The sequence below is a fragment of the Podarcis erhardii genome (genome assembly GCF_964252035.2).
Source record: "Podarcis erhardii genome assembly, chromosome: Z".
In the NCBI taxonomy this organism is placed as follows: Eukaryota; Metazoa; Chordata; class Lepidosauria; order Squamata; family Lacertidae; genus Podarcis; species Podarcis erhardii.
Window position 1 is genome coordinate 2,220,136 of NC_138504.1, and position 24,146 is coordinate 2,244,281.

Genomic DNA, 24,146 nt, shown 5'->3' on the forward strand with positions numbered 1-24,146 from the left:
AACATGGTTTTCTATTTTAAAAATACGGCCATTGAGGAAATGCAATTTGTTGCATTAGTTGAAATGTCTGATCCTAACTGGGGGCAGGACCAGGGAAGGCAGAACCGATTACCCTCTTCCCACAGGCATGCACACCCAAGTGCAGTGTCTTAATGAGGACATTTTTGCCGGCATGCCAATGATCCAGTTCTCCCTTGAGGATGAAATGGCTTCTTCTCTTCTAGCTTAGGCACTAGAACAATCACCAGACATCTCCACAGAAAAGTCCCAGCTTTCTGCCAAGCAGGGAGAATGCGGTTCTTCTGTAAAACCTTTAGGGAGGGCCTACTGGATTACTACTGAGTGTGATTCTGAATGTGCTGTTCTAGCAGTGGTGCTGTGTCTTACTAGCTTAATGTATACCAATTTATTTTAATATTCTTGTACCTCAACTTTATCTTTCTTAGCAGTCTTCTTTAAAGTGAGATGTAGGTATTTTAGAGAATAAATGAAATAAAAAGGAGCAGACTCCTGAAGTCACACAGCAATAGGGTAAAGAATTAAAATACAGTTTGCTTCCTTACATAAAAGAAATAAAATGATTTAGGATGCTTGCTTCTGCTGTATAAGGAGAAGTGGTGTGTGTGTTTGTGTGTGTGTGTGTGTGAAGAGAGAGAGAGAGAGAGGGAGGGAGGGAGGGAGGGAGAAATCTGTGTATGTGTTGAAAGGGGTTGAGAGAGTGGTAACTGTGTTACGCAGAAAGATAAACATCTCAGGCTCAAACAAGTATGTATGAAAATAACTGAGGGGAAGAGGGAATGGATTTGATAGGAGAGAACAAAGCATTAAAAACTTTTTTTAAAAAAAGAAAGACACCAGACAGGTAGCTTTCCACCCCACTTCTTTGTCTTAATATTCTCTAATTCCACATCACCCCTTTGGGAAACTCTTCATCTTCTCACAGTCTGCTCTATCCCTTCCCATATCTGTTGCTCCATGCACAGCATCTTCATGGAGAGCAACACCTCAGCAAACAATGGGAATTTTTGAAAACTTGTGGATTACTGAGGGTACAGAGGAGTGCCACTGGGAGGAGCACAGAGAGAAGAAAAGAGATGGTGCACCTGTAGCAGCAAAACCAGACTTCTTCCTCTGCCCTACCTGCAATAAAACTGCTGTAAATCTCCAACTCTTTGACTTTATCCCCGAAGGTGCATTCCTCCATTGTCTCCAGAGACAGATAGATGCCAACAAGGGGAGTGAAATGATTTGGTTTCAAAGTCCATCAATAGAGAGTATTGCTAGTTTGTTTTGGGTTTTTAATCCAAGCTTTAAATGTATTTTAAAATCAATAAAAACACAACTAAAGAAGACAACTGGCCAGACAAACAACTGGAAGGTGTGAGTTGAAATGTCTTTACAATTTTTGACCACACCAAGACCTTGGAATGCAAACTTCAGAACCACAATACGAACAGACCGAACTCAAACTCTATCCTTCACCCACAAAATGTGGTACCTAATTTTTTTAAAAAAAATCTGATAGCATTCCATGGGTCTGCATCTCACAACATTAATCTTGCTGTTTTCAAAGAAAAGAATTGCATTTTTCCAGTAGACATGGAGCAACCATAAGAATTACCTTTAGATAGGAGCCATAGTACTTTGTCACGTAAGGGCTGTCACACTGGCTTAGCACAGTTATCTCTTGCTGAATGTCTTCTATTTCATCTTCTGCCTCCTCCAGGTCTATGATTTTTATAGCAACCACTTGTTGTGTCCGATTATCAATTCCTTTGAAGACTTCTCCAAATGAGCCTTTTCCAATACGTTCCAGTTTTGTGAAGAGTTCCTCAGGGTCAGCTCTATGATTCTGAAGGGAGTGGGAGGAGGGCACAAAAAGAAAATAGTAAGTGAGGTTTCTGCCTTTTCTCTCTCCAAGACTGAGGATTTTAATTCATATCAAGGGAATTATAATAAAGAAGGGGGATATACTGACTAGCACTGGGCGATAGTATCAATATATCACCCAGGACCAGTTTGGGGGGTGGGGGAGAGACTGCAATGACAGCTTCACTCAGTGGTATATCGCTGGTGAAACTGTCACAGCTCTTGAGCCCCTCTGCCTCCAGTGCCTGGCCAAGGAGCCCTGGGTTCCCTGCCAGCCATGTGTGAGTGGAGCGGGGGTGGGGGTGGGGACTCATAGCTGGCTCCCCTGCCCCCAGCAAAGCCTGGCCAAGGAGCCCCAAGTCCTCTGCCGGTTGAATGCAAGCGGTGGAGGACTTGGGGCTCCCCCAGCTGAGCAGCAGGCTGGGCCAGCTGTATCGGCCACAGGCCACAAGGCGTGAAGGGGAAAGCGCTTCAGGTCCCAATGATGAGAGCTACGGCAGTTTCACCCAGCAACTTGTTGGCTGGGGCCAATGCAGTTTTTTACTGCGATGTTTGGCTGCAATACACCATGATGTTGAAAACTCAACATTGCCCAGCCATAATACTTACAAGTCCACCCTGACATTCAGCACCAAATAAATCCCAAATTCTTTAAACTAAGCCGAGTGTGTGTGTGATCTCCTAATCTTTGTGTAACATTTCACACAGCTTGAAGGGATGGAGAATGAAATGGTAATGAAAAGTGATGGAAAGTTCTCTCTGACCACAACAGCAAGAAAACTGTCTTGTAATTGAGGCAAGAATCTGCGTAAATTACTAATCCCATTTATTAACATGAACTGCTAATTTCATTATCTGATATTAGTCACACAGATTTCCGAATCCCTCGAAGATAGTCTTTTTAATTACAGTCACCAATTGCAGCTGTGACACTACCCTGCTGAAGGAAAATCAGCAAAAGATTTGTGTATTTTAGAAAGGACTGTGAGGAACCTTAGCAACAACTCAGGAAAGTTATAATAATGAAAAGAAAAGCTTCAGGTTGTCACAGCAGCAATAATCTACCATTAACTGGGGGCATGTGATCATTGTCTACAAAAGGAGGGATTTATTAAAATTCTGTCTGTGAACAATAGATAACCACAAAGTACATGCATACATAAGATGGAAAAATCACCCATCATGTCTTTGTGAGGTTCAAAAAACCAAAACCCAGTCAAAGCAATTTATGTAATTTCCAGCAAAACCAACAAAAAGAGAGCCAGCATGGTGTAGTGATTAGAGAATGGGATTGGTACCTACAAGACCAGGGTCCCAGTCCCAACTCTGAGTGACTTGGCCAATTTCTGCTTTCAGCCTAACTTGCCTCATGCGGTTGTCATGAGGATAAAATGGGGAGCGTGTGTATGCTAAGAACCATGAATGCCACATTAAACTCCTTGAAGAAATTGAAAAAGATATATATGTAAAAGTAAGATTTAGCTAGGTAACTCATGTTTTTCTAGTTTAAATAAAAAATAAGATTTTATTAAGATTAATGTTAAAATAGATTAGTGTTATCTTCAATGAAATTCACAAAATAACCAATCAACCCACAGCTGGCTATGAATTTATTTTTGGTTTCTAATAAGAGCATTGATGGTGACAACAAGGACCTGATACAGTGGTACCTCTAGATACGAACGGGATGCGTTCCGGAGCCCCCTTCGCATCTAGAGGTAAACGTATCTAGTGACGGCGTGTCTGCGCACGCATGCGTTGCTTTTCGCCGCTTCTGTGCATGCTCGTGACGTCATTTTGAGCGTCTGCGCATGCGCAAGCGGCAAAACCAGGAAGTAACGCACTCCGTTACTTCCGGGTTGCCGCAGAGCGCAACTTGAACGCGCTCAACTTGAAGCAAATTTAACCCAAGGTATGACTGTAGGTCATTTGTTAATGGCAGTATGTCCAACCCTTGCTAAACTACTTCTAAATAAACTGGTATTTAATCACTTATGAATATAATTGCAGCCTTTAGTATTATTAATCTTAAATGTCAGGGTTGAACTAGAGTCCTTGAGCCATGCAGTTCAAATGCGTTGTCGTTAGACTATAGATTCTTCCTACTGGAGGAGAGAGGATAGGAAATGCTATGGAGGAAAAATAATGCAAATGGTTGAAAATGCTTCCTCCCCTGAAAAAAACTCAGTTGAAGGCTACATCGTGTTACATTTCTAACTGGCCCTTCCTTCAAAGAATGGGGAGTTGAACCCTGGTCCTCCTAGCCTCAGGTTAACATTCTAAGCCATGGGTAGGCAAACTAAGGTTCACGGGTCGGATTGGGCCCAATTGCCTTTGGATCCAGCCTGTGGATGGTCTGGGAATCACTGCGTGGATCACCAGCGCACGTGCATTCTTTCCCTCTCCCTCCCTCTCCCTCCCACAGCAGTAGAGGCAGCGCCTCCTCCCTCCCTCCTCCTGGCTTCTCCTCGCCCTGCCTAGAGGAGGAAGAGGGCTGGGCTTTGTTGGTGCCAGCAGCAGCAGCGCTCGAGTGGCTGCCATTTTAAGCAGCCCCTCTCCGGAGCCCTTTCGCGCGCCGCTCATCGTCCCTCCGCCGTTGCCGCCAGCCCCTGCTGCTCGCAAGACACAGGTAAGCAGCTACTGGGGTTCGTGGTGCTCTTAGAATCATAGAATCATAGAGTTGGAAGAGACCACAAGGGCCATCGAGTCCAACCCCCTGCCAAGCAGGAAACACCATCAGAGCACTCCTGACATATGGTTGTCAAGCCTCTGCTTAAAGACCTCCAAAGAAGGAGACTCCACCACACTCCTTGGCAGCAAATTCCACTGTCAAACAGCTCTTACTGTCATGAAGTTCTTCCTAATGTTTAGGTGGAATCTTCTTTCTTGTAGTTTGGATCCATTGCTCCGTGTCCACTTCTCTGGAGCAGCAGAAAACAACCTTTCTCCCTCCTCTATGTGACATCCTTTTATATATTTGAACATGGCTATCATATCACCCCTTAACCTCCTCTTCTCCAGGCTAAACATGCCCAGCTCCCTTAGCCGTTCCTCATAAGGCATCGTTTCCAGGACTTTGACCATTTTGGTTGCCCTCCTCTGGACACGTTCCAGTTTGTCCGTGTCCTTCTTGAACTGTGGTGCCCAGAACTGGACACAGTACTCCAGGTGAGGTTTGACCAGAGCAGAGTACAGTGGCACTATTACTTCCCTTGATCTAGACGCTCTACTCCTATTGATGCAGCCCAGAATTGCATTGGCTTTTTTAGCTGCCGCGTCACACTGTTGGCTCATGTCAAGTTTGTGGTCAACCAAGACTCCTAGATCCTTTTCACATGTACTGCTCTCAAGCCAGGTGTCACCCATCTTGTATTTGTGCCTCTCATTTTTTTTTGCCCAAGTGCAATACTTTACATTTCTCCCTATTAAAATTCATCTTGTTTGTTTTGGCCCAGTTCTCTAATCTGTCAAGGTCGTTTTGAAGTGTGATCCTGTCCTCTGGGGTGTTAGCCACCCCTCCCAGTTTGGTGTCATCTGCAAATTTGATCAGGATGCCCTTGAGTCCATCATCCAAGTCGTTGATAAAGATGTTGAATAAGACGGGGCCCAAGACAGAACCCTGTGGCACCCCACTAGTCACTCTTCTCCAGGATTAAGAGGAACCATTGATGAGCACCCTTTGGGTTCGGTCAGTTAGCCAGTTACAAATCCACTGAGTGGTAACATAGTCAAGTCCGCATTTTACCAGCTTCTTTACAAGAATATCATGGGGCACCTTGTCAAATGCCTTGCTGAAATCAAGGTAGGCTACATCCACTGCGTTCCCTTCATCTACCAGGCTTGTAATTCTGTCAAAAGACGAGATCAGGTTAGTCTGACATGACTTATTTTTCAGAAATCCATGCTGACTATTGGTGATCACAGCATTCCTTTCTAGGTGCTCACAGACTGTTTGCTTAATGATCTGCTCCAGAATCTTCCCTGGTATTGATGTCAGACTGACTGGGCGGTAATTATTTGGGTCCTCTCTTTTCCCCTTTTTGAAAATAGGGACAACATTTGCCCTCCTCCAGTCTGCCAGGACTTCGCCTGTTCTCCAGGAATTCTCAAAGATGACTGCCAGTGGTTCTGAGATCACATCTGCCAGTTCTTTTAATACTCTTGGATGCAGTTCATCTGGCCCTGGAGACTTGAATACATCTAGACTAGCCAAGTATTCTTGTACTATCTCCTTAGTTATTCTGGGCTGTGTTTCCTCTGCTGAATCATTTGCTCCAAATTCTTCAGGTCGGGCATTGTTTTCTTTATTGGAGAAGACTGAGGCAAAGAAGGCATTGAGGAGTTCAGCCCTTTCTGTGTCCCCTGTTTGCATTTCACCATCTTCTCCTCTGAGTGACCCCACTGTTTCTTTGTTCCTCCTTTTGCTACAAACATACCCATAAAAGCCTTTTTTGTTGCTTTTAACCTCTCTAGCAAGCCTGAGTTCATTCTGTGCTTTAGCTTTTCTGACTTTGTGTCTACACGTGCTGGCTATTTGTTTGAATTCCTCTTTGGTGGTTTCCCCCCTTTTCCATTTTTTGTACACATCCTTTTTTAATCTTAACTCAGTTAAAAGTTCTTTAGATAGCCACCCTGGCTTCTTTAGGCACCTTCCATGTTTCCGTCTCCTTGGTATTGCCTGAAGTTGTGCTTTTACTATCTCCCTCTTAACAAACTCCCAGCCATCATGAACTCCCTTTCCTTTTAGTATTACTGTCCATGGGATCTCACCCAGCACTTCCCTAAGTTTTATGAAGTCAGCTTTCCTAAAGTCAAGAAATTGAGTCCTAGTATGCTTGGCTGCTCCTTTCCGCTGTATAGTAAACTTCAGAAGAGCATGATCACTCACGCCTATTGATCCTCCCACTTCTATCCTGTGGAGTTTGGAACAGACAGGGTTAAAACTCTGTGGTGTCCTGTATCTGGGAGGAGCTTGACGCAGAGAAGTGAGTCACAGTCTGTGTCACTGTTCAGACTTGCTTTCGCTTCGGCCTGAGATACAGCTCAACTGAGAGGCTGTGGATGTGTGCTTTTGGAAGCACGGAGATGTCGGAAAGCTCCGATGGAATGAGACTGATTTATGGCTTGTAAATAAACGCTTCTAGAGATAAGAACCGAACTGTCTCTGGACTTGATTTATCCCTTTTCTCACACGGACGCAGGGCCGCTGCTACTCTGCTATCCTGCCAGGTCAGCTCACAGCAGAGCCCACACAGGGACGCAGGATTTATTTATTTACACACGAATATACCCCACTAACCAGGTCATCAACATTGGTTAGGTCCAGATCTAAAATGGCTGTTCCTCTTGTTGCTTCTCCCACTTTCTGGACAACGAAGTTGTCTGCAAGGCCAGTGAGGAATCTGTTTGACCTTATGCTCTTGGCTGAGTTTGACATCCAACAAATATCCGGGTAACTGAAGTCCCCCATTACTACTATCTCCCTTCCTTTTGCATGCTTGGCCATCTGTTCCAGGAAGGCATCATCTATGTCCTCCGTTTGGCTTGGGGATCTATAGTAAACTCCCACAATGAGGTCCCTGTTATTCTTTTCTCCCTTAATTTTGACCCAAATGCTCTCACTTTGGCTTTGAGGTTCTAAATCTTGGATCTCTTCACAGGTATACACATCCCTGACATATAACGCCACTCCTCCTCCTTTCTTGTCTGGTCTGTTTCTCTGAAATAGATTGTATCCCTCCATTATTACATTCCAATGGTGGGACTTATCCCACCAGGTTTCAGTGATGCCTATTATGTCATATTTAGTTTGCTGTACCAAGAGCTCAAGCTCATCTTGTTTATTTCCCATGCTTTGCGCATTAGTGTACAGACATTGAAGTCCATTAATCATTCCCCCGTGTCTCTTATTTAAGGATTTTTTCCTCCCACCACTAGGTCAGCGTGCTGTTTGCTCCATTTGGTCTATGACATTTGGATGATCATCTTCATCAATTGATAGACTCCTACCTTCAGGAGCACTGTCTCCCTCTTGCATCTCCCCCCCCCCAAAAAAAAATATAGTCCGCCCCCCCCACAAGGTCTGAGGGACAGTGGACCGGCCCCCTGCTGAAAAAGTTTGCTGACCCCTGCCCTAAGCACTATCCCATCACACTGGCTATGGTAATAGATGCTAGGCAGTAACATTTTGCAACCCAGGAGTTATCTTTCCCAGGAACTTTACTCAGCCCTTTGCAAATACAGAATTGCAAAGGCCCAGGGAACTTATGCACTACAAACAAGGCCTGAACCTGGAGCATGTTCCAATTTGTACTTTTTTTTAGTACAAGCCGCAGCAGTTGTGCAACATTCCCAGCTTGCCTAATTGTTCCTCTTTAGAAACCAGCTGATAATTGCATAGACTATTTCCTTCAGCGCTAAAACTGTTCTAAAGCCTCATGGAATTTTCCACTTCTAACTCTTCATCCCCAGCTGTACCCCACCCCAAGGACTGGATGCTACCAGAAAAAGGCAAGGGTACTGCTGCAAGAGGAGAATCAGGATGCTTGTAAAAAATCACCTCTCAAAGATAAAGAAACCAGCAGGGATTTTTCTTTTCAAGTTTACAAGGAAACGTGTCAGTTTCCTAGATGTTTAGAAATAATGTAGGTTTTTCCAAAACTAGATATACTTTTAGAATCTCCCACTTTAGAAATCTGTTTAAAGACTGTTAGCAGCTGTATGCAAACATCATCTGAGTTGAAATAAAAAAGGCAAACATAACCAAATTCAGTAATCCAGCATTTAGCAAGGACTTGTTTCCTTAACCATTACATAAACCAGCAAAAACGTAACATTATGTGTCAGTGATGCTCTTTGCTATTCAATACACTATGAGGGATAAAAGGGAAGCCAGCCATTCTAGGAGAAGACCCCCTGAACGCAATAGACCTAAATACCTTGATTTCAATAGGCCTCATCTGAGTATGACTTAATAGTGCAAACATCATAGGGCTGTCCTCTTTTTCAGGTCTGGTTGCAACATGAGCTTTTTCCTGGACAGGTCCTCTTTTTTCTGGATTAAAATTTCTGTCCAGGCAGATTTTTAAAATTTGGCAAAATGTCCTGGGTTTTTTTGTTTGGTTTTTTGTTTACACTAATCCAAGATTTTTTACAAAAGATAAATACAATTTTTAAAGCCTCATGCATCACACTCCCATTTCTCACTGTTTTTCATAAATGGAATTGTCAGAGCTGCCCGAGGTCCCAGCTCACAAAGGACCAACGCCAGTTCCTTGTTATATACAAAAGTCTTTATTGAAGTTCAGTTTCGATTTCAAAGCCGCGGCGTGCAGCTCTATGTCTCAAACTCTAGACCGCTGAAGCTCCGTCTGAATCTCCTCCCCCCCAGACACCAGTTTAAGACTGTAGCCTTGCTCCACCTCTTCCTTTGCTCTTTCCTCCTCTGGGTCCACCTGTCCGCTGGGGTTTTGCCCTTTCTAGACTCTTCTGACGCTGAGTCCCCTGAGTCTTCCCCCTGCCTCCGGCGGGCTTTAGGACCTGGTTCCCAATCCGGGTTCTCTGCTGTCCCGCGTGCCTGTACATTCGAACTTGGCGCCCGCGCCCAGCCGGCAACCTTCCTCCTGACCGTTACACTGCTCCTGTCACTGCTTCCCCCTTCGGGGGGGCTAGCTGGACCTGACTCCCCCTCCGTTCCCTCACTCTCCAATAGAGGTGTGGTCAGCCCTGACTCATCTTCTCTCCCTGCTGGAGGAGACGCTGGCCCTGATACATGGGACGCTGGCCCTGATACATGGGACTCTTCCCCCCCACTACGCTCTGGTGGGGGAGCTGGTCCTGATCTCCCGCTGCTGCTTTGGGAGTCCCCGCTGGCCCCTTGCTTCTGCTGCGTCCCCCCTGGGACCCCCCTTGCCCTGGCCATCGGCGCCCCCCTCTGGGAATCTTCCGATTCGCTGGAGAAGCTCATGGAATCTCTCGTGCCACTGTCATACTCCCCCACGCTGCCCTCAGATTCTTCCCCTTCGCTCTCCGTTTCCTCTCTCCCCTGTGCCTCTGCTCCAGAGCCCCTGACAGGAATATACATGTTAAACAGTTTAATAAATTGTTTTGTGCACACTTATGTTCACAAATGTGTTTGTGGCAAGTGAGAGAGAAATATGTATTATTATTCTTATTATTATTACGTTGAAAGTTAAGAACATTGCTACTAACAATATATCTATCACAGTTTCTATAGCTGTAAGAGCTCTGTAGTTAAAAGTAGAAGTTGGCAAATGTGTCCTCTTTTTTTTGCTCTTCAAAATATGGCAACCCTAAAACATCATGATAGTTGATGTCACATGTTCCATGACAAAAAAATACTTTTTTCAGTGGCAAGGAACTCTGAACAAAACAATAAGTGATAGAATTCTGAAAACAATAAATAATCCTGCACTCACTGTCTAAATTAGCAGCACTTGTACTGAAGAGTCACTATCTATACTGTCACTTTGAAAATCCTCCGTAAGAACATAAGCAGAACCCTACTGGACCAGAACAAGGATCCATCCAGCCCACCACCCTGTTCTCACAGCGGCCAACCACAGGCCCATGGGAAGCCTACAAACATAACTTGACCACAACATTACTCTTCTCTCCTGCAGTTCTCAGCAACTGGCATTCAGCGGCATGCTGCCTCCATGGAAACTAATGCAGCAGGCAGTTTGTACATGGCCAGAAACAATGTTAGCAGGAGACCTGCCTGCACTTCCCCATTCCCGCGTTTAGCAGAACCATTCTTTTTGTGCTCCCATTGTTTGAGACAAAATAGCAGGGAAAGTGCCCTCAATTATTCCAGCTCCCCATGGCATTTTCAACTGTGTGAACTCAAGCCAATGATCCCCAGCAGCCAAGAGTGAAAGCGAACAAACATCTTCGTAACTTGCAGGATTAACATTCAGGGGTTCATCATTCTGTGTCAATCCTTAAGCCTAGCAAGAATCATGTATCAAAATATTCTTGATGAGAAGAAGCCACGGTGCTTCTCATTGGAAAAGCACCCCTCCAATTTGTCATTCCCTTCAGCCTCCAGCAAGAATACTGTTCCCCATACACTCATCCACAAAGAGAACACTTCCCAAAATGGACAATGTTTTGGGGATTCTAAACTTGTCCTGGTTCATCAGTGTCCACTGGATGATACCAGATTGTTATTTTTTAAGCTTGATGGGGCTGGAACTCAGAGCTTGTCAATATATGAGACCTTTATTTGTAGTTTTGCAACTGAGCATATTTTTAAAAATTACACAGATGAAAGTCATCAACTAAAGCAGCTAAGTTAAAGAAGATTCTCCTAAGGGTAGAGGTGAGTTTGCACAATTAAAAGTCAAAACAAGAAGTTCATAACTCCACCGCCCAATTTTGCCTTTCAATTTGCATTTTGATCCATCATGACATTCTAAGGATCTCTTAAGAACCATAATTGTAGCAGGACAGTTATTCTTAACTTTGTACTTACAGTACAAGCTATTCTATGTTATTTATTTTGGGGTCGCAGAGAGGCCTGAAAGGCAGCTCCCTAGAGAAGATTAAAATATTCATTTCAGGAATGTTATTTAAGTAGGATAGAAAACTAGAGATGGAAAATTGCCTATAAACATAGATCTCCAGAGAACACATGAACCCACTAGAACTGCCTTCAAGAAGCCATAAACTCTCAAGCTCCATTCCCCTTCTGTAATGTGGGGAGGATACTGACCTAACTTGATCTTACAGCTTGCAAGGAGGTCTGTGAAGCACTTTGAAGCCTTTCAAGTGCAAGATGGTAAACGCTATAAGTAATCATCAATATGCCTTTAGAACCATATTAAGACTTTCAAAAAACAATTCATACATTTTATGATGTCAGTTGAACCCTCAACTTGAAGCAAATCCTAGCTACTCGAAAGCTACTTTATGCCCATCAGCATGCAGAGATATTAAAATAATACTACAAAATTTAGAATAAATTTAACTGTGGATAATGTGCCTAGCCTATAAAGGAAAGTCTTCCTATCAACAAACACTAAGGGAAGTTTGAAAGCAACAAGGAAGCACAACCCATATTCTCTTTTCTACCTCACCCCCCAAAGTATGGGATTACAGTGGTACCTCAGATTAAGTACTTAATTCGTTCCAGAGGTCCGTTCTTAACCTGAAACTGTTCTTAACCTGAAGCACCACTTTAGCTAATGGGGCCTCCTGCTGCCGGAGCCCGATTTCTGTTCTTATCCTGAAGCAAAGTTCTTAACCTGAAGCACTATTTCTGGCTTAGTGGAGTGTGTAACCTGAAGCATATGTAACCTGAAGCATATGTAATCCAAGGTACCACTGTATGATACTTTTGACAGACAGCAAAATAAAAATTGGAGGATTATCTCTATGTTGTGGACTCTTCTTCATTGGAGGTTTTTAAGCAGAAGCTGGCTGGCCATCTGTCATGGATACTTTAATTGAGGTTCCTGTGTTGCAGGCGATTGGAATAGAAGACCCCTGGGTTCCCTAACTCTACAACCTTTTTCAGACCAAGGACCACATTCCTGTGTGGACAACTTTCCAGGGATGCCAGTGGTGAGCAGGGTCAGAAGCAGAATTGCAACAGATGTGACTCTTACCTTTTTATGGTAGGTGACATTGCAGCCATGCCAGATGTTTCTACACCCCTCCCCCCATTCAACCACTACCTCAAGGTCACAGTTTAAAAATACATTCCATACGGGCAACAGCACCCATGGAGTGTGTGGAACTGGGCTGGTGAGAGGAGGTGTATCTTGGGAGGCACCCCAGGACCTGGAGGGCCATATTTGGCCCCCAGGATTGAGGTTACCCATAACTGGTCTATAGTTCTCTCCATTACAATAAAAAACACAGCAGTTATCTGTAAGCTAGTGAAAGGATCATATCCACCATGTTCAGGGAAGCCTTAGCAAAACAAATATTTACAGAGAGTTTAAGGATATCTGTCATGTCAGTATCTTTACTGGAATGTTCTTGAGATGTGACACTGCCCAATAACCTGGTGATTCTTGTTTGAGATTTCACACCCCTGTCAGGAGTTAATATTCTGTTGTTCGCTTGTAACACTCCCATATTCTACCTTAATGTGCTGAGAAATCTTAGCTTGCCCAGTAGAAGAATCCTTTTGTTTAATAGGTTTTTTTCTTACAGTAATACCTGCATTGGAGTCATGAATTCAGTCGTGCAAAATATGGAATACAAACTACAGTAGGTAGCCTCAAAGAAAGAGTAGACAAGGAACTATTACCACACAGGTGGAGAGATGAAACATGAAGCGGTATGACTTGCAACAAGGAAATCTCTTTAACCTTTGTATGTTATATTTCACTGTTTTACTTCCTTCATTAGTTTGGGTCAGGAATACTTTTCAAGATGACGAAATCTAAATCTACATGAAGATTAGTGCACTGAATAATGTATCCACCTGTTCTGTAAACCAGCAAAGCCTTAGCATTTCCCAAATACAATGCAATACACTTATCTAGGCTGGTATCTCATGGCTATGAACAACCAAGGGTTACTCTGGTAGCAATATAATTTGTGAATATTGTGAAGCAACTAGACAATGATCCAACACTGCTAGAAAAGCTGGACTACCCATAAGACATGGGTCCAATGCCTAACAGAAAATAATGCCAAACTCAGCGCTGCAAGTGGCACTACTCTAGTGACAGATGCCTCATTTGCAAAAGGGGAAGAGTCCCTTCTATGCTTCAGAAGGCCATTAGTTACCTTTAATCCTGGCACCTACTCATATAGAAAGTAGATTTAAAATGCTAAAAGACTGGAGGTATATGCTCTTTTACTGACTCTACATGCCAAAGTAGGAATCAACCATCTGTGAGGTACTAAACCCTAATAGTTTAAGGCAGTGGTTCCCAATTATCTAACTACTGAGGACCCCATTTTTCAAAAGCAAAGCCAAGGACTGCCTGTTTTTGAAAATTTTGATATCTATAGTAGTTTTTGTTATGTGAATGGTGCCACAGACCCCCTAGATGGGTTACGCTGATCCCTTGAGGTCTGCAGACCACCAACTGGGAACCACTGGTTTAAAAAATAATGTAATTTGCCTTCGCTTGCAATTCTACAAGGAGTAACTGAATAGTCCTGAAAAGTGTTTTGCACTTAAAACTACAGCTGTCGTTTTCTGTGAAAAGCAGAAGTTTGGCATGTACATAAACTCTTACATCAGCCCTCAAAACAGGAAGGTTGTTAGCAATATCTGTCTGACACTGAGCAGTCTATGCAAAATTAATTTGTGTTCTCAAGTCTAACAAGTTAGCAGGTCTCAACATCACAGAAACATCAATCAAAAGTTAACATGACTAGCTGCTCCAGGTCATACTGGAACACCGAGCTGCCTTCCAGAGTGGGTTGTCTGAGGCTGCAAATTAAGAACAATGTTTCTACCAGTCTATATCTTTGTGAACACCCACTTCAGTCAACACTTTTTGATCCTCCCTGATATAATGCTAAATAACCTAAAACTCAAGAGGGAAAACAGTGCCTTTTCTCCTGACAAAGCAGAGTTCAAAGCTTGATCAAGATGACAACAGAGCAGGAATATCAAGAAGCACATAATTATTAACATGAAGCACTTTACTTTTATAAAACGTACAACAAATCATTACCCTTCATTACAACAAAGCACATAGTCTGCAAGTTTAAATGAATATTGATTTCTTCCCCAATTAACAGTTTTCAAGGGCTCTCTACTCTGCTCTCTATTGTCTTTGAAGCCAATACTGCAACCCTGACTACATCTGTGTTGAAAAGTGTCCCAATAATTTTAAAGGGATTTAAACCCAACTAGGTATTCTCAGGATTACAGCATAAGCCCTCTCACTAGTGTCTGATTGTATGCTAGAAATCGTTTTCTTAGTTCTATTTCTTTCCAAACTAGTTAAAATGTTCCAAGTTATTTTTGTTATTTTTAGAACTATAATTAATCTTTCTACAGATTAAGTATTCCACATAAACCCATCAGAAGTGGTGATCTTTATTTACATCTTATGTGGAGCACGTCGTCTTCAAAAGGGTGGGGTTTTTTGGGGGGTGTCTTTTGTAAACAAGTTTCCCTCAGACTCCACAAACCTCTGGAGTTATGAGCAAGAAAGAATGGCTAATTTCATTCTGAAGGTTTTGTATTATTGCACCACTTTCTCTAACTGACAATAATTTGACTGCGGCAGACCAACACAGCTACCTACCTGTAACTAGTGCGCATTTGTTACACTTCATATACTTAATATTTGCTGCTTTTACTAAAGGAGTAAGTCTGCCTTCATTTTTTGACTATACTTTTTAAATATTTCTATTGTGACAATTGGAGTGCCCTCTGAAAACAGCTTTAAAAATAGTATTCTACTGACCTGTTCTTCAGTATCAATATTAGCCTCCAAATTCCTATCGGCCAAAACAGGAGTTCTGTGTGCACATTTTTGAGCTATAAACTCCAGTTAAACCTGAAGAACCATCACAGACTGAGAGCAAGCTGTGAATTCCATCCCATCACATGCAACACAACTGGAGTGTTGGCCAGTTTCCAAGCACAGCCTTTGCATAGATATGCCAACAAACATGATTTCAATCTGACAGATATTGCTAAAGGCTGAAGGCAAGTTCTAATGTTTCATCCAGGAAAAGTAGCAGCTGTACCTTGGTTTTCGAACAGCTCAGTTCTCGAATGTTTTGGCTCCCAAATGCCACAAACCCTGAGTGTTCCGGTTTGCAAACTATTTTTGGAAGCCAAACGTCTGATGGGGCTTCCGATTGGCTGCAGAAGCTTCCTGCAGCCAATCAGAAGCTGCACTTTGGTTTCTGAACCTTTTGGAAGTCAAACAGACTTCCGGAATGGATTCTGTTTGACTTCCAAGGGATGAATGTAATGTGAACCAAGGGCTGTGAAGCTGCTACATTTTCTGGGGATGCAAAGTCCCAACACAACTCCCTCTTCAATTGAACAAGTATTCCTGTACTCCTTCAAACCCATCCAGAATGGCATCAATAAGGCTGGAATCTCAGTATCCCCTCATGGGTAGGTGGTTGCCATGTTTACCTGTTCAGGAAGTTACCTGTTCAGGATGGGGCTGCACTGGCTCTGAAGGAACCAAGTGCATTGCTTGGAGTACTCCTGAAAACACATTTGTAGCTAGAAGTCCAAGTGTCCTCTGTGGACAGGAGTGCCTTTTATGAGCTTCATCTCGCTCGTCTGGAACTACAGCTGTTCCTGAACAGGGAAAGCCTGACCACTGCAGTTCACCAAGTGTTGGAAACCTCAAGGCAAGATTACTGTAATGTGCACTATGTGGGGCGGCCCTTGGGTCTGGGTCAGAAACTCCAGCTGGTGCAGAATGTGGCACTCAGACTGCTGAAAGGAGCTCCTAGTTGAGAACACATGAAGACATTGTTAAAACAGGAGCACTAGCTGCCCATTTACTACTGAGCCCTTACATCCCAGATCGATCACTGAGATCACCTGCAGGAGCATCGCTGGTCATTCCCTGAGTTGGTAAGGCTCATTTGATAACAAGAGTCTTTATTTTCATTGGCTCAGTCCTGTGAATACTCTGCCAATGGAAATTCAGCAGACACCTTCTGTGCCGTATTTTTAAAATGTCTGCTACAAACTTTTCTACCCTGCCAGGCCTAGCTATGCAGGCAATTAAGAACACATTATTCTACAATGGTTAATTGATGTCTGTTTTTAACTTTGTTATGGTTTTTATTGTACAGTTTTATGTTTTATTGCTGTAACCCACTTCTATATATTTTTATAGCATAGCTGTGTATAAATATTTTAATTTTTTTAAAAAAGAGTACCCCTGATGGGATAAAATGGCAGATAGAAAGGCACATCTACCCACCCTCCAAATTTTGTAAAAGGAAAACTTATATATTATATTAGTGAACAAGCCACTTCCAGGGCTTCTGATTGAACTTTCAGTTCTCCACAGCCAGAAACCACATTTATGCTTAAATGAGCCTATTTTTATTGTCAATCAGCATCTTATTGTCAAAATACTAAAGTAGTTCAGAATTCAGTTAATAACAGTAGGTATGTCAGATCCAAATCACAGACAAACTACATTACGCTACCCAAGACAACTCAGCAGGCTGGAATGATTCAAAATTTGAAAAACTAAAAGACAAAGTGCGAGATTGGCTCCACTATTACCAAATAATGGAGGCATACAAATTGGATAAGAAAATTGGCTTCCAGGGGGAAAAATCAAAATTGGAAACAGAACTGTTAGATCCCAAAACTAAGACACTGTCGAGAATGTATAACTTGCTGTTGAAATGGAACACTCAGGACGAAATGGTGAAATCTGCTATGATAAAATGGGCACAAGATGTGGGACACAACATTATGCTGGCTGACTGGGAACAGTTATGGACCACAGGTATGAAGTTTACGGCATGTAATGCCTTAAGAGAGAATATTATGAAAATGATATACAAGTGGTACATGACACCAGTCAAGCTCGCAAAAATATATCATGTGCCCGATAATAAATGTTGGAAATGTAAAGAGACTGAAGGTACATTCTTTCACCTTTGGTGGACGTGCCCAAGGATTAAGGCTTTCTGGGAGATGATCTATAATGAAATGAAAAAGGTACCGTATTTTTCGCCCTATAGGACGCACATTTTCCCCTCCAAAAATGAAGGGGAAATCTGAGTGCGTCCTATGGGGCGAATGCAGGCTTTCGCTGAAGCTTGGAGAGCGAGAGGGGTCGGTGCGCACCGACCCCTCTCGCTCTCCAGGTTTCAGGAAGACATCCGCAGCCTAGGCAGCCCTGCGGGAGTTCCCAGAGGGCTGTCTAGGCTACAGATAGTAGCCTGCTTCCCGGAACGCTGGGGGCGCTGAAAGCAGAGCGCCCGGTGCTTTGGGAACACATCCGCAACCTAGGCAGCCCTGCGGGAGGTCCCGCAGGGATGTCTAGGCTGCGGATAGCAGCCTGCTTCCCGGAGCGGCGGGCGCCCTGAAAGCAGAGCGCCCCGCGCTTCGGAAACACATCTGCAGCCTAGGCAGCCCTGCGGGAGTTCTCCGCAGGGCTCCCCACGCTGCGGATAGCAGCCTGCCACCTGGCAGGCAGGGCACCCTGAAGCAGAGCGCCCCGTGCGCCGGGCAGACATCCGCAGCGTGGGGAGCCCTGCAGGAGTTCCCTGCAGGGCTCCCCATGCTGCAGATAGCAGCCTGCCGCCCGGCGGGCAGGGCGCCCTGAACCAGAGCGCCCCGCGTGCCGGACAGACATCCGCAGCGTGGGGAGCCCTGCAAGAGTTCCCCGCAGGGCTCCCCACGCTGCGGATAGTAGCCTGCCGCCCGGCGCGCAGGGCGCCCTGAAGCAGAGCGCCCCGTGCGCCGGGCAGACATCCACAGCGTGGGGAGCCCTGCAAGAGTTCTCCGCAGGGTTCCCCACACTGCGGATAGCAGCCTGCCGCCCGGCGCGCACTGAAGCAGAGCGCCCCGCATGCCGGACAGACATCCGCAGCGTAGGGAGCCCTGCAGGAGTTCCCCGCAGGGTTCCCCACACTTCGGATAGCAGCCTGCCACCTGAGGCAGACATCGGCCAGCCCCACAAGCTCGGGGGACAGCAGGGAGGCGCAGCGCCGTTCCGCGACCTGGTTCGGTTTCCCGACCTGCTTTTGGGGGGGAAATAAAGGGGGGGGGATTTCCTTTATTTCCCCCCCAAAAAACTAGGTGTGTCCTATGGGACGAAAAATACGGTATTTAAATATACCTTCCTGAAAAAACCAGAGGCCTTTCTCCTGGGCATGGTTGGCCAATTGGTGTTAAAGAAGGACAGAACTTTTTTTATGTATGCCACAACAGCAGCAAGAATACTCATCACAAAGTATTGGAAGACACAAGAGCTACCCACCCGGGAAGAACGGCAGATGAAGGTGATGGACTATATGGAACTGGCGGAAATGACTGGCAGAATCCGAGACCAGGGAGAAGAGTCGGTAGAAGAAGATTGGAAGAAATTTAAAGACTATCTACAGAAATATTGTAAAATTAAGGAATGTTAGAAGGATGTTGGAATGAAGTTATGTGGTTTTAGTAGTAATGTTATAAAGGAGTATTTAAAGATGGATTATTAACAGGTGAGAATGTAAAGTCATAATATATTACGATAAATTAGTAAGATAAAAGTAAAAATGGAAAGGATTTGCTGAAATAACCAATTGAACTAGAATACAAAAAGGGAGGTGTGAGGAGGTCAGGGAAACAAGTAAATGAAAGACAAGATATGGAAAAGTTGGTTTATTTTTAATTGTTTTTACTTTATTGTATTTTGTATTTTTGTATTTTTGTTTTTTGTTTGTTTTTCTCTTATTTTTGTAACTTTTTTGAAATTTTAATAAATATTATTTTTAAAAAAATAAATGGAATGATTCAAAATTAGATACGAATTTTCAGTATAAATATGCCAGTAACCTCTACATATGTAAGGAACACATGTTCCATGGAAGGGAACTAAGTCAAACACACACAAAAACTCCTGTGGCTCACCACAGAGCACAGAAAAAAATCAAAGCAAATACACAATGGAAAGATCAAAGTAAATGCATATACAGTGGTACCTCGGGATGTGAACGGGATCCGTTCTGGAGCCCTGTTCACATCCTGAATAGAACGTAAGACGCAACCGTGCAGGTCGCGTTTTGCCACTTCCATGCATGCGCGTGACGTCATTTTGAGCGTCTGTGCATGCGCGAGGGGCGAAACCTGGAAGTAATGCACTCCGTTACTTCCGGGTTGTCGTGGAGCGTAACTTGAAAACGCTCAACGTGAAGCACATTCAACCCGAGGTATGACTGTAGTCCTGTTCACATACTGTTTGTGTGCGCACACTATACTGTTGTAACCAGTCTCAACAATCTTTGGAAACTTGAGTACTTTGAGAGGCAAGGAAACCTCTTCAGAAAACTCTTAACACCATCAAACTTACAGTTCCCATGAATCTCTGAAGGAAGTCATGACGGTCTTAGGGTAACCTGATTTAAATTTAATACCACCTTGTTTAGAGTTCTGGACAAGCTAAGCAGGAATTATTCTATTTCAAGCTCCTTCAAACAAGTCCAACATTATGTAGTAAAAGTTGCAAGTACAGGTGTCCAAATATTTCTCATGGTCCTAACTTAAATATACCTATGAGAGAACACTACATTTAAGTCCAGATCATGACCCCAGTCAAGCTTGCAAAAATATACCACTTGCCTGATAATAAGTGCTGGAAATGTAAGGAAACCGAAGGAACGTTCTTTCACCTCTGGTGGACTTGCCCTAGGGTTAAGGCTTTCTGGGAAATGATATATAATGAGCTGAAAAAGGTATTTAAGTATACCTTCCTTAAGAAACCAGAGGCCTTCCTTTTGGGCATTGTTGGCCAGAGGGTGTTAAAGAAGGACAGAACTTTTTTCATGTATGCTACAACAGCAGCAAGGATACTTGTCGCCAAATATTGGAAAACTCAAGATTTGCCCACGCTGGAAGAATGGCAGATGCAACTGATGGACTATATGGAACTGGCAGAAATGACCGGCAGATTCCGAGACCTGGGAGAGGAAACAGTGGAAGAGGATTGGAAGAAATTTAAGGACTATCTACAAAAACATTGTAAATTATATGAGTGCTAAGAAGGATGCGAGATTGAAAATAACACGGCTCCATTAAGCTAGTTGAAAAGAATATGAGAATAAGTGAATTTAAGAGAAAAATAAACTTTGAATAACTATCATGTTTAAATTGGGTATTCAAGATTTAGATAAAAGTATTCAAAGTTAGGGACATAATATTGGCAATCTATAGAATAAGAATGGAAACAAGGTGATAATTTGCTGGTTAAAATTGTATAATTTTGGAATGCAGGAGCGAGAGATGTGAGGAAGCCCAAAAAGCGAAGAAAATATGGTTACTATAAGATGTTAATTGTATTTCTGTTTTTTTTCCCCTTTTTGTTCTGTTTTCTGTTTATTCTGGTTTTTATTTTATTGTATTAAGAAAATCTTCAATAAAAAATTAAAAAAAAAAAAATTAAGTCCAGATCTGTTTACACTTCCTGAAATCAAGCTACACGCACTTCCATGCTACATCCATCCTTGAAGAAACATTTGTTTTGTGTTATGCGCCTTCATTTAAAAGGAAAAAAAGTCATCCAAGAACTCTTTATTCTCTGCAGCTATATAAAACCAAAACAGAGAATACTATTAACTTTATGCATATCTAGGTTAAGCTACCAGCTATGAAGTAAAAGGAAGTGTGCTATTACATAAAGTTTATTGCCAACTCTACAAAGTTTTTCCTGGAATTCAGCCCTGCCCAAGAATAATCACAAAATCAAAGGGAGAAAATGGAGGAATATATTTTTAGGTTTGAAAAATGAAAATTCACTTCCAATTTGCTTGCAGCTACTCATGTATGGTGAGAATTGCCTCCATTCAAGGAGGCTAATGATGAAAAATGGGTTCTTCCCATAACCCCTTCAGAAGATCGAATCAGGATTCAATGTGACCATAACAGATTGAAGAGTTGGGCCCAAACTAACAAATGAAAGGCCTGGAAAAAAACCCAGAAAAATTGGGGGGAAACCAGGTTTCCCCCCGTTTTTTTCCAAAGCCGGTTTTTCCTGCGGGGGGGGGGGGGGTGATATACTTTGAATATGCCACACACTATTCCTCCCTCCCCATTTTTCCTGGAAAAAAATGGCTTTGGGGAAAAAACCTGTCCCCCCACCCCCCATTTTTCCGTTTCCCCCCCAGGTCTTCCAGCACCCACACTTTGGAGCTCCCTGCCGCCTGACACCAGGCAGGTGTTCTCACTGTACTCTTTCCAGCAACTGCTCAAAACATTTTTGTTAGGGCCAGCCCATCTGAACACGTAGAAGCTGCATGCATTTACTTCCTTTTAACCACTGCTCACTTTGATCATATTTGAATACAGTGGTACCACAGCTTACATACGCTTCAAATTACAAACACTTCGGGTTACAAGCTAACCCGGAAGTAGTACCTCGGGTTGAGAACTTTGCCCCAGGATGAGAATGGAAATCATGCTCCGGCGGCACAGCAGCAGCGGGAGGCCCCATTAACGAAAGCGCGCTTCAGGTTTAGAATGGTTTTAGGTTAAGAACGGACTTCCGGAACAAATTACGTTCGTAACCCGAGGTACCACTGTACTCTTAAATACCTGCCTTTAACTGTGTTTTATTAATCATTTTAATGTTCTGTTGTATATTTTTGTAAACTGTTTAGAAAGCTCTCTTACCATCATGCAGTTTATAATATATAATAACAAATTCAGTTTATAATATATAATAACAAATTCAATTTTAAAAACACACACACTCCTTTTCCTTTCAAACAGAGTTTGAGCCTTAGTGCAACATGTTATTCAGTAACTGGATGTTGGTTACTTCTGGGCCTGGCATGCAACAAATTTGCCTTACGATTAGCCCTGGCTGACCTTAAGTAGAGATGGGAAGGCCTGGAAAACCCCTGGAAAGAACAGGTTTTTCTCCATTAATTCCCAAAGCTGTTTTTTAGAAATCCATGAGAAAAATGACAAAGAGGAAGAGGAAGAAGAAATGGAAAATGATAGCAGTAGTTTAGAAAATGAGATAGAATAAACTGCATGTATATGTGGTGTCTTCTGTTTTTTGTTTTTTGTTAAAGCACTACACAAAGGGTAGACCTTCTATGGAGCTTAAATATTAACTTTATTTGCTATTGGTGCTAAGATGCAAATCTGATTATTTTTTATGTTGATGGTTTTTTGCTTTTTTGTTGCTTTTGAGGGAAAGGCAGGTGGTTACCTGTTTTATTGCAAGCATAATACTTTTATATACACTGTGTTTCATGCAATTTGTAAAACTACTCCACACTGATTTTTTTTTTCAATTTTTCCAAAATTTCCATTTTTTCCAGGGGAAAACAGGGAAAAAATGTTTTTTTTTCTCTTGGCTTCAAAATTTCTGGAAATTTTACATCTCTAGTCAGGAATAATAAGACAAATGCACAAATAAAGGATGGGGGATACCTAGTGTCCTGATCAAGTGACATCACAGTATCGCTCTATTCTGCCTTGGTCAGACTACACCTGGAATACTGTGTCTAGTTCTGGACATCACCGTTTAATAAGCTGTTCAGTTTAATTAAACGTTCTGCCCAGCGCCGAGGGCCTTCTGGCAGTTCCCTCATTGCGAGAAGTGAGGTTACAGGGAACCAGACAGAGGGCCTTCTCAGTTGTGGCGCACGCCCTGTGGAATGCCCTCCCATCAGATGTCAAGGAAATAAGCAGCTATCCTATCTTTAGAAGACATCTGAAGGCAGCCCTGTTTAGGGAAGTTTTTAATATTTAATGCTATATTGTTTTTAACACTTGATTGGGAGCCGCCCAGAGTGGCTGGGGAGACTCAGCCAGATGGGCGGGTATAAATAAATTATTATTATTATTTTGACAAGCTGGAGCATGTGCAGAGAAGGGCAACCAAGATGATCAAGGGTCTGGAGAACCAAGCCTTATGAGGAACCGTTGAGGGTGTTGTGTATGTTGAAATATTCTTTGCCAAAGTAACATTCTCTGTTTGAAAACCACAGTCTCAAAGTCACATATAGATAACTTAGTTACGTCTAACCACATGGCCAACTTCTAATACCTGCAGGACTTGGACAGTGATCTTATGTATGTATTTATGTGTGTGGATTTTTGTATGTAAATGTATATGTAAAGGTAAAGGACCCCTGGACAGTTAAGTACAGTCAAATTTGACTATGGGGTGCAGTGCTCATCTCTGTGTTCAGGCCGAGAGAGCCGACATTTGTCCACAGACAGCTTTCCGGATCATGTGGCCATCATGACTTAACTGCTTCTGGCACAACAGGACACCGTGATGGAAGCCAGAGCACACGGAAATGCTGTTTACTTTCCTGCTGCAGGGGTACCTATTTATCTACTTGTAGTGGTGTGCTTTTGAACTGCTAGGTTTGCAGAAGCTGGGTAGAGCAATGGGAGCTTCCCCTGTCATGCTGATTTGAACCACCGACCTTCCAATCAGCAAGCCCAAGAGGCTCAGTGGATTAGACCACAGCGCAACCCACGTCCCTCTATGCATATGTGTGTGTGTGTGTGTGTGTGTGTGTGTGTGTGTGTACACACACACACACACAAGCACCAATGCAAGCAGAGAAGTCTCTGCCTAGAAGAGCTTATAATTTAACATTCTACACAG

The 24,146-nt window shown here is 43.1% G+C and overlaps 1 protein-coding gene across 2 annotated transcripts in view; it reads right to left on the minus strand.

Moving 5' to 3' along the window:
• STK26 (serine/threonine kinase 26) overlaps positions 1-24,146 on the minus strand; it is a gene marked incomplete at its 3' end in the record, with an annotated part of 52,160 nt that overhangs the window by 22,064 nt on the left and 5,950 nt on the right. For both annotated transcript variants that reach the window (XM_081846807.1, XM_081846808.1), the window contains exon 3: positions 1,622-1,852. In XM_081846807.1, the coding sequence (XP_081702933.1) occupies positions 1,622-1,852 (231 nt within the window). The remainder of the gene's footprint in view (positions 1-1,621; positions 1,853-24,146) is intronic.